The sequence below is a fragment of the Coturnix japonica genome, chromosome 5, assembly GCF_054131305.1.
Source record: "Coturnix japonica strain WE chromosome 5, WE-NBRP24, whole genome shotgun sequence".
In the NCBI taxonomy this organism is placed as follows: domain Eukaryota; kingdom Metazoa; phylum Chordata; class Aves; order Galliformes; family Phasianidae; genus Coturnix; species Coturnix japonica.
The window spans coordinates 13,626,440-13,637,385 of NC_140667.1; the positions used below are offsets into that span (position 1 = coordinate 13,626,440).

Below are 10,946 nucleotides of genomic sequence, written 5' to 3' on the forward strand. Positions count from 1 at the left end.
CTTCTTTTTCTTTTTTTCAGTTTTTATACTACATAGACATTAGCTTTTCCCATCTGCAGAATGAAGAGGAGAAGAATCATTTCCCAGTTTACCTGGGAGGGAAGTTCAGAGAATTTGTTACTCACCAAATTGGTCACAGATGCATGAGTAGTACTGCATTGGGAAGCTTAATGGATTTGGAGGACCCAAAACATGGTTGCTTACTGAAATCTCACTTACTGATGGCATCAAAATGGATATACTTGGAACACTTTCAGAATCTGCTTTTTTTTTTTTTTTTTTTTTTTTATTTTCCTCATTCAAAGCAGTATAGAAGCTCTGTAGGGAGTTAGGTACTACAGTCTGTATTGACTTGTATCTGGAGGTCAGAAGTATGTCACAGCTGACATGAAACTCGGGGAAGTGGCTGACTTGTGCAGTCTTCCAGCTTCACAATAATCTTATGAAGCTCAACAAGGAGAATTTCAGAGTTCTGCACCTTGGGATGGAGAACCCCAGGCACAAGGGCATATTAGCTGCTCAACTAGAAAGCAGCTCTGGAGAAAAGGACGTAGGAGTCTTGGTAGGTACCAAGTTGAACGAGTCAGCAGTGTGCCTTTGTTGCTAAGAAGGCAGCTGGTATTCTTGGCTGTATTAGGCACGGTATTGTGCCTAATGCATAATATATTGGCGTCTGAATAGGGAGCTAATAGATACGGTTTAGGGGTTTTCTGTAGGTATGGTAGAGTGAGGACGGTTGGACTTGATGATCTTAGAGGTCCTTTCCAACCTTCTGATTCTGTGATTGTCAGCAGCTCAAGAGAGCTTCCCACTTCAGCCATTCTGTGGAGCTATTCAAAGAAGGCTGTGGTAGAGTGGGAAGCAAATATTTTATAGGGCCAGCAGGGAGTGTTTCAGGGAAAAGACTGAGGAGCCATGTAGTAAAATGCTTAAAATTTATTAATCATCATTACTTTTTTTCATAAAGAACAAAAATAAAACAACATTCCAAAACAAAACGGAAGAAGAAAATATACCACACCCAGATAATATGACTAAGACTAACAAATGGGGTAACATTAATCCTGAAAGAAATGGCCCAATAAATCAGTTCTCCAAAAAACAAAATAAATAGCAACAGTACAACTTTTTAAAAGCTTTCTAGGAAAGAATTTACATATAATATTATTATTACTTTTGTTTACAAAAGTCCTTCATATGCCCCATTGGCAATATTTATATATATATATATGTATATACTTCTTCTGTAAACAGTTCACCACAAAGAAAAAAAATTCCAAATTTTCATGCAGTTACTATGCTGATGATGTTATGTAAACAAAGAGTAGATGCAGCAGCTTATCGTTATAGTATCTTCTGTTCTCTCTCTTTTTTTTTTTCCTTCTTTCTTCTTTCTTTTCTTTCTCCTGATAATAGATAGGGAAATGCCCTAAAAATTGTCTATAACATTCAATTTTGTGGCTTTGAGAAGATACAGCTTTTTGCAATCTAAGTTTTCCATAATGCAAAAAGATAGAAAAAGAGAGGTACAGTTTTCTTTTTCTTGGACTTTAGCTTTTGATCTGTCTCAATGAACTGAAATTAAAATGTTCTGTAATAGTTCAGTATATCAATGGAAATCTTAGATATTGTCGAGTAGTTGCAGAATGTAATGACCAGCAAAACTTGATTTCCTACAGAGTAATGTTTACTCTGCACCATTGCAGTTTATGTTGTGCCACCAAAGGAAAGCCTAGATGCACAGTAGAATGTCATTCTAATCAAAGACTTTGTGTGATCTCAGGTTTAGCACTTCTCATAAGACAAAGTAACCAGAAATAGAAAAATGATCTTATACTGTATCCCTCAAGGTGTAAATAAAAGTCATGAAAAACAGTATGAGATATAATGGTAAGGAAAGCTGAAATAGTGTGGACAGACATATTGAGATTGTATGCAGAAAATATAATCTGCTCGTCAAAAATATTAGCTGCTTTTGACAATTTTTTCAAATGTTTATTTTCATCTATATTCAACTCATTTGGCTTCTCTTTAGTTTTAATTTTAGGCATTCCCTTTTTCTTGAGAGGGCTTCATCTCATATGTTGCCTGTTTGCTGTTGTTGGTTGACAGTGTCTTGGGGAACACATTCAGCACCCACACAGCTGCATTGGTCCACATAGGTGTATGAGTGGTCAAGACTGGTTCCATCACTGCATGTCAAAGTCACCTTTCTTACACTAGTCTGGATTTCCTGACAGCATGAGCATTTGTGTTCCATCATGTTTGCTTCTTGAGAGTACCTGTTTTCAAAACCAATGAAAGAGAAATATTCAGAAATGACGTGAGAAATACCGCTGCCTCTTTCACACATCGCTAAATATAACTATAAGTTGTGTGTTTACATGTGGTAATTTGTCTTAACATTAGCATTCTTCCAGTAGTTTAGTGATGCAGAATTTCTTCTTCATTGTAAAAATGGGTAAGCCTTTGTCCTGATCTAGTGGCAGACATCCCTTCTCATGGGAGGGGGTTTAGAACTAGATCATTTTAAAGCTCAAACCATTCTATAATTCTATGATTCATTAAGACAAAAGAAAAGTGAAAAAACTAATCCAGATAACTTATCAAGCCAGTCCAAAGCGAGAGAGACCGGTATGAAACAACATCACTTTTACATAGGCAAGATCAAAACTTGGGACCAGTCACTTAACAGTCTATTAAGACCTGGTTAGTCTTGAGGTAATTAAGCTAATGTAGCACCATGTCTGTTAAAAAATCTGGTTAACCTAATGGGAACAGTTGATGGCTTGATGAGTGTTAGACATTGTACAAAATTACTAGCAATTTGTTTTCTGCCACTATCGTAACAAATAGAAGACAGGAGACTACAGTTATCTTTTACACCACTTACTTTGAGTAAGCATCACAGCTGCCTTCACAGTATGTCATCTCAACAGGTGCAGAAACACATCCACGGTATTTGATGACAGTAGTAGTGTTGTACTTCTTGCAACCTGATGTCGCCACAAACCAAGAGAAAATAGATTAAAATACATGTATATAGATAGGCACCTGTATATGATAGACAATCCTTAGCTGAAAACTGAGGTGGATAGAGCTAAAATAGGAAATTATGTCACAGTGTGTTTCTGTTTTAATTGCTTATGGCTAAATGATAGATCTTGCTACTTGTCTTAGCACTGAATGGAAGATTCCTCTTATGCTGCATTGGTGTGCAGGATGCAAAAATACAGAGCAGTGCCGTGGCAACTGTTCAAAGCACATCCCAGGACCAGCTTCACTTTCATCCTTAAAGAGAATGTGTCTGTAGAAGTTGCAGAATAGACACAGTACTCTCTATTTCACTAAAGGCTAATATTGAACAGTGTGGGGTGGGAAAGTACACCATATCTGTGTTTTCAAAGGCCCTAAGTGTTCTGTTCTGTTTTCACCTCTTCTGTCTTGGTCTCTTGCCATGCAAGTTGGACTAATACAGCTAACAAGGCACATGTTGTGCTTAAACCCAAAATTACCATTGCTTACCTGATGGTGGGATTGAGCACACTCTACAGCAGCCATCATCTGATAGCCTGATGTTGTCCTTTAGTAGGGAAAAAAGAAAAAGATAATTCAGGTTTCAAATATGCATGATAAAGCAGAGACTTTCCCTGCCTTGTAGGGTTCTCTGGTGCCAGAAAGTTCTTTGTATTGGCATGGAATCTAATTTCAAGCAGCTCTAAATATTAAAGGCATGTAAGTACTGCTGTAGTATTTACTAAGACTTTTTTGGAAGCATATATTGAAGGGACTTGAATTGCAGTGTAGATTAAGGGTTATGTCAGACAGTGTAACACAGTTAATGAACTACTGACTCTCCAGATGTCTGGTCCTGGTTCTGATCTGTCTTGAGGTGTGTTAAGTAAACGGAAGTAGCTTGTTTTCCTTCACTTTCTAAATGATTGATTTCCAAAAATGAAATCATAAGTCTGAATAATTTAGGAAAAAAAATTCCATTATTTTTTCTGGTAATATTCTTGTTCCTAAACACCTGGTACTTTTAGGAATGTGAAGCATTATACTGTGCCCTTTTCTCTGGTACCCTGTGCTATCTTCTTTCCTCAGAGAGGATATATTGCCATTTTTAATTTTGATTTTTTTTTTTTTTTTCAAGTTAAATTTGATGGGGGACTGTTTCAGAGGGGATAAAATCAGAGTTACATCCTGTGTGATGGTCCTGCTAGGTATGGTCCTAGGGCACCATGATCTTTCTATTACTGGTGCTAATCGCTGCAGTCTTTTCAAACCAACATGATTGCTGGTAGACAAATACTTACAGGTTCACAGAGATCAGGGTTGAAGGCGGGACAGCTTTTCTTTGAGATGACTGTAATGAACTGGCCGTTGTATTTTTCACATGTGTAAGTTGTACAGTTATTACCAGGTGGGCTCCAGAATTTTCCAACCTGAAAGCAGGTAAATTAAATAAAGGTGAATAAAAAGCTTCTTGCATGAAAGCGAAGCAAAAATACCCAAACAGCTGATGTTCTATCATTGCTGCGCACTGCAGAGTGCTTATTCTGAATTATGTCCTTGAATTGCAGCTGGTAGTTGCTTATCGTATAATTATCCTACTGTCTTTTTAATTAACCAAGTGAAGATGCTGTGATTTTAGGTGGCTATGGTTGTGGTTTTTGGCATGCGTGGGATAAGTGAAGACTGATTTGTGTTTCAGTGGATTTGTGTCAGAATTTATGATGTGCCCTAATCCTATTGAGATACATGGCAGAATTCCAGGTGATTTCACCAACTCATCCTGTTCTTGAGTTCACAGTTAACTTGAGATTGGATATTTGGAGCAGAAACTGCCTCCACACATAGAAAGACAAAACTGAGCAAAATTGATGCTATGTTTTCTAGCTGAAGGCAAACAAGATGGCGTTGCTTTCATATATTTTTCTATTTCAACTTCTAAAAGCCATTGTTCAGTATCACAGTTGGCTCCAGAAGCCTCATTTAGCCTTGTGACTCAAGGTTCTGTTCAAGCCATGTGAGATAATCCTTCCCCATCTAAATAAGCAGTATTCTAATATGTGGAAAGACACTGCAGGTAAAAGTGGTAGAGGCAAGGAAAGGAAAGAGTTAAAAGGCAAGCAGAGTTGACCAAAAGCGAACTGCAGAAGGGCTAGTTACCTTAAGCACGTGTGTAGTGTTGTCTTCCATGACCACTATGCAGGCCACAGGTTTGCATGTGCCACAGCACTTTCCAGGTTCCTTTGTGTACCTGTAACCCTATTTTGAAAGAAACAGAGAGGGAATATTGTTGAGTCAAGACACTGAGCTTAAGCGACAGATTTTTTGAACTGAGCAGGATAGGCATTACTGAGTGCAAAATGACACTCACCACTGGACAGTGGGTGTCACAGATAACAGGCTGGCACTTGACAGCAAACTTCTGACGGCTTGAATAAAGGGATCTGGAGCAGGTGCAGCTTTCACAGGGGCCTGATGGGATCACAGTTCCAGGCTAGGGAAAAATAGAAGATCATTATTAGCCATAGCAAGTTAGTATGTGTATGTACATCACAGACAATTCAAGGCTGAACTATCTGTAGGCTAAGCTATCCTTAAATTCAATTTTGGCTGTTTAATTTAAGCAGAATTTCTGAGTTTCTGTTGTTGGCTATGTGCATGCTGCTTCTCACTGTGAAAGGAGATTATGCTAATGTGAAAGGTGAGCAGATAATACTTCTGCATGTAGGAAGGGTGCAGATATGCTAACCTCATTTAATATCTTTTTCACAAAATAGGCTCTATAATAAGGGTCTCAATAATGTTTCATTGTGAATCTAATGTAAAGTTGTATTTTTATACTGAGTTACCCTGTGTACTTACTGCATAGTAGGTTTCATTGACTACACAGCCATGTCCTGGAAAGAAGGAAGAAAGATAGTGTCACCAAGGTATAAAACTGAAGAAGCAGAAGTATGTGAAAAAATTGCTACTTTGTTGGCCCAATGTGACCACACTGATTAATTACATCTTTTTTCTTTTAAGGATTTTGTATTCGTAGCTCTGAGTAACACATTGAAAAAGTTGCACAGTACTTACTGCATTCAAAGGTAGGGCAGCATTTTCCAGGCTGTGCTACTGTAATTACTTCCTGTCCCTCTAAGCATTGGTGTGTGACCTTAGGGCAGAGGCTCGTGTTGCAGTCTGTGTAATGTAACAGAAGGCAGCAAATCGTGAAATTTTAAATTAGCAATTTTGTTTTGCATGAACTTCAAAAGTGAGGCAATTATAGTTTTGTAGGTAAAAACCAGTTAGTTTAATAACTATTTCAGTATATTTTCCCCTCTATTTTTAAAGCGAAAGAGCTTTTCTGTAACCTTTGCAAAACAAAGCAAGAGAAGAGTAGAGTGATGATTGCTTGAAAAGGCATATCAGCTAATCAGAAAATCTGATGGCTGTATGAGTTTCAGACAGTCTATTGAACATTTTCTAAAGTTCAAGAGATACATTAAGATTAGATAAAATGTGTATGCTGGTCTTTGTAAATAAGAGGTATTGAATAGCTGTTCATTATTGTTTTAGGTGGTGGCAGTGTTACAGGTTTTCTTTTTTTCCTTTTGAACATGAATTTACAGATTTCATTCCTTTGTCTACGAGTGTAAAATCAATTCTTCTTTAAATGTTTTCTCTTCAAGCATCCAGTAGATGCTTTGCAACAAGGCTCTAAGAAGCAGTATGAAGGAGAAAAATGTTATGAGATCAATGCAAACTATATAATCAAAAAAATAAAATAAAATTACTGTTGTAGTTTCCCAAAACAAATATAGTGTATTATGCACAATGAAGAACTGAGACAGTACTTACAGCACTCAGTCCTGGTACAGCATGGATCTTCTGGTATCTGTGTCTGAACAGGCATGTATCCTGGTTCAGAACAAGACACTTGCTGTGGCAGAGGACATTCGTGTTTTGTGCAGTGCACTCTGAGAGTAAATTTGTCACAGATGCATTCCTGGCAATTTTGTGTCCATTTTTCTCCTGGCTATAGAAAAAGAAAAATAAATAATCTTTTTTTTTTCCCTTCTAATTTTTCTTCTAATTGTTTTATTCGTAAATACAGTGATAGCTAATTACGTCAACCTTTTCATGGTCCTAGTATTTTTAGATTTATTAAGAAACCCTTAAAGTGAAACAAATTAGGAGAAGATCCTAGAGGCCACTAAAGGTTCTGAGGACGTTCATTTGCTCCTGTGAAACGCAAACAACGAATGTCCTCTTGCTTCAGCTGCATGTATTTGATAAATTACATTGATACTCACCCATCTGGATACTCCGTTTGGTTCTCTGCAAGCTGGAAAAAAAATAATAATGGAGATTTATACTACTGACACCTGACAGGAGGAGTAAGTTTGTGCAGCTTCAAATAAAAACACCGTGAACATAAATATAGCAAGAAAATGAACATACAGACTAGTTCATATGAAATGATAGAATTCTTCCATCTTGCCCAGTCTCATTTAAGTAAGAAAGATGGGGAAAAACTAGGGTATTTTATTATTATTCTGTTTTTAGATGGGGAGACTAAAGGAACTCAAATAAGTTGATTTGCCTGCAATCTGAGTATGTAAAAGATGGCAAGTCTCCTGCCATTGTTAATCAGGTCTCCTCTTTAACAATACAGACCTCCATTGCCCAAACTAGTTATAGAGTACTTACAGCATTCAGAGACACAAATGTTGCTGTCTTCACTCAGGAGCGTCTTTCCTTCAGGACAGAAACAGCCTTCGGTTACTCCATAGCCGGGATGGTCAACAAGGCTGGAGTGAGAGAAATATATGTTTATATATGTGTATTTGAGTACCATATTTTTGCAGTGAAGCTGGAGAGACAGGTGTGTAAAGAGAGTCATTGTGTCAGATACAAGGGAGACAAATGAATTTGTATTTTGCTGAATGGAACAGGATGTTTGTATTCGTAGCAGTGACCAATATCTATGAAATTTGAATAAACTATGAAAATTCATGAGATTTAATTATGAAATAGTTCAGTTTTGTAAGGAAAATGGGAAGCTAAAAACACTAGGAAAAAAAAAAAGACAAGCATTTGTTTGGTCTTTACATACCTTTGGCTGCAGGTAGCAGGATTAATGGACCCACATGGCTTGTATACCATGTTTGCTGGACAACTGTATGCTGTATGACAAAAGATGGAAAATGATCAGAAACTGATAGTAGGTATTTTTATGGCAAAAGTGACCCTGTCTTTACTGCCTACATCTGTGGTTTATGACAGTAAGGACATTTCTGTATTTTTGTAGGTAAAACGCTATAGTCAAGTGTAAGATGCAAGATATCCTTTCTCAATAAAATCCTAACTGCTGCTGGTGTACTCAGACATTTTGAGTTCTGCAGTACTTACGGCAGGTATTGTTTGTCTTTCCTCTCCAGTCAATGCAGACACCTCTTGCAGCACACTCTGTAGCATATATCTCTAAACTGGAACACTGCATGGATTCATCAGTTATACGACATCCATCAAAAACACATCCTTTGAAAAATGGTTCTGGCGGTATCACGTCATGGCAATCTGCAAAAACTCTACAGACAGAAAAGAAACCAGAAAAAAACTGGTCATTATATAAAATCTGATCACGTGTGGCATTTTCCCAATTAATGGCATGTTACTCTCTGCTTCAAGAGGAGTGTATTATGAGAAAGAGAGTTAGCTATATGAGCGGCCACTACTGTGGGAGATAGATTCAGAAATGGAAATATTTAGAAATTTGAAGCTCTATTTTTTTTTTTTTTCCTAAAGACTCTCGTGGTTACAATGTTTGCGTAAGTGTACACAATATTTCATCAATCTGACACTAGAAATTTCTTGTAGAAGGCAATTGCATCAGGTAGATGAAGAAAGAATGCTACAAGTACCTGAGAAACAGAAACCTAGGACAGAATAGCCGGTAATTTACTAGACACTACAGCAAACATGCAGATGAAGGTCTTTATAAATGACACAGCTGAAAAAAAACCTCTGCTAGAGTTCACACAAGTGTAAGAAATATTTCAGGAAACAGCCTTTGTTGGTACTGTTTTTTGTTGTTTTTTATTTGTTCTGGTTTGGTTTGGTTTTGGAATTCCCTAATTTACATAAAATTTAGAAAGCGAGGGACTCTTTTGGCTGAGATGTTTCTGTCTGTTCTTTTATTCTGGTTGGTAACCAGATTCTTTCCCTTCAGAACTAAGGGATCACTTCACAGTAAAGTTTCATCCTTATCTTAATAGCGTGACAAAGAGTGAGTAAGTGTGCCCTGGAAGGCAGGGAGGGAAAAAGATAACAGAAACGATATGGTAACAACCCAAGGTGTATGGACTTTAGTGCTTGCTATCTCTCTCATTTTCTAATTTCACTTCTTGCTCAGCTATCTTAGCAATGCAAGTCCTTTAAGAAGACCAGTTTCTTTATCAAAGGCCTTTTATTGTATATATCCTTACATTGGGCTGATATTTTCAGCAGTAATCCCTTATAGGACTGTAGTTCATACCATTTCATAAAATGCTGAGACATTTCTATATATAAAGAGCAACTTGATTCTGGTTGTTTGGGGTTTTTTTCTTACTTGCTCTTGATAAGCTTGCAGAGTTCAGGAACGGGACACTGTGGCCTTGCAGGAGGTGTAGTTACTGGTACTGGTGGTACTCCAGTGCATGATGTGTCGTTACCAACAAGCCAGTGATGAGCCATTTGGGGACATGAAGAAATGATCTTACCACTCGGCAAGCGACATTCATCTCTTTTGTTATTCGTACATGTTCCTGGAAGATAACAGAGACAAGTTATGTTAGCTTCGTATGCCACATCCACGATGCGCAGTACATTAGTGTGCTGATACTAAGTTTAGATGTGATGTGCTCGTGAAATGTATAATTCTCTACTTCACAAGGATTCTTTACGGTCTTATGAGTTTTAATTTAGTTTATGAAAAAAAACAATCAAAATCCAAAACCCAAACCTGACATCAGAAAACAGTTCAAAGTATATGTGCATGTCATGATCTTGCATAGCCAGAGTGGGTAATGATAGCCATGGAGGGTGGGCAAAATATGATAAGTGCATCTGTCTTACCACATTGTCCTTCAGTGTTGTTGCCAAATTTGCTGTACGGAAGTTTCACAGAAAAAATCAGCCCACTGAAGGTGATGGTTGCACCAATCTCTGGTATTTCTACAATCATGTTGATACCAAGCGTGGAGAAATAAATGCCATCTTTGTGAAAGCCTGGTTGGACAATCTTATTGTTGAAGTACATCTGAATGAAGAGTTTAAAAAACAAAACACAACTTCAGAATAAGCTTCTGCTTCTGTCTGATTGGTTAAAATAATGTATTTTCTAATCTTCATAATCATGCATAACTTTGTATTCTCGTGCATCATATCCAACTCCTGTTTGATAGCAGTAGCAACATACAATGCTCTTGTCACCTTTATAATCTGATATTCTAATAAACTGTATTTCAAGTGAAAAACCATAAGGCCTGTGGACCTTATTTCTCTTTTTCAATAGCAGAGAAGTAAAAATAATTTTTTTTTACCACATTAGTCATCACACCATCCAGGAGTTCACGGGTCAGCTTCACTGTTGCAGATTTGTAGTAAATAATAATGGATTTAGGACAGGAAAGTCCATCTTTTGAATCACAGTAGTAATTTTCAATGTGAACACGGAAGTTGTCATATTTAGGCACAATCTGTTTCACCAGAACATAAGTGCAGTTTTCAAGGAAAGTGTAGTAGGTTCCATCAAAAGTAATATAATGAGGATCACCCCATCCACTGCACACACCTGGCATAGAGAAAATATTTATGTTAACACGAAAGTAAATGTAGAAGAATATACTACAATTTCAAATGCAACCTTAGGAAAATATAATTTCCTTATATTCTGTGCAAACTTT

The 10,946-nt window shown here is 37.2% G+C and overlaps 1 protein-coding gene across 1 annotated transcript in view; it reads right to left on the bottom strand.

Moving 5' to 3' along the window:
• Positions 1–921: 921 nt before the first annotated feature.
• Positions 922–10,946, bottom strand: part of MUC5AC (mucin 5AC, oligomeric mucus/gel-forming) — a 44,538-nt gene continuing 34,513 nt past the window's right edge. Inside the window, 17 exon segments of the mRNA XM_085548424.1 lie at positions 922–2,103; positions 2,105–2,282; positions 2,894–2,996; positions 3,526–3,583; positions 4,317–4,445; positions 5,173–5,271; positions 5,384–5,506; positions 5,875–5,909; positions 6,091–6,195; positions 6,856–7,033; positions 7,311–7,342; positions 7,708–7,808; positions 8,114–8,183; positions 8,410–8,588; positions 9,611–9,806; positions 10,117–10,300; positions 10,584–10,834. Of these exon segments, the coding sequence (XP_085404550.1) occupies positions 2,044–2,103; positions 2,105–2,282; positions 2,894–2,996; positions 3,526–3,583; positions 4,317–4,445; positions 5,173–5,271; positions 5,384–5,506; positions 5,875–5,909; positions 6,091–6,195; positions 6,856–7,033; positions 7,311–7,342; positions 7,708–7,808; positions 8,114–8,183; positions 8,410–8,588; positions 9,611–9,806; positions 10,117–10,300; positions 10,584–10,834 (2,081 nt within the window). The 3' untranslated portion in view covers positions 922–2,043.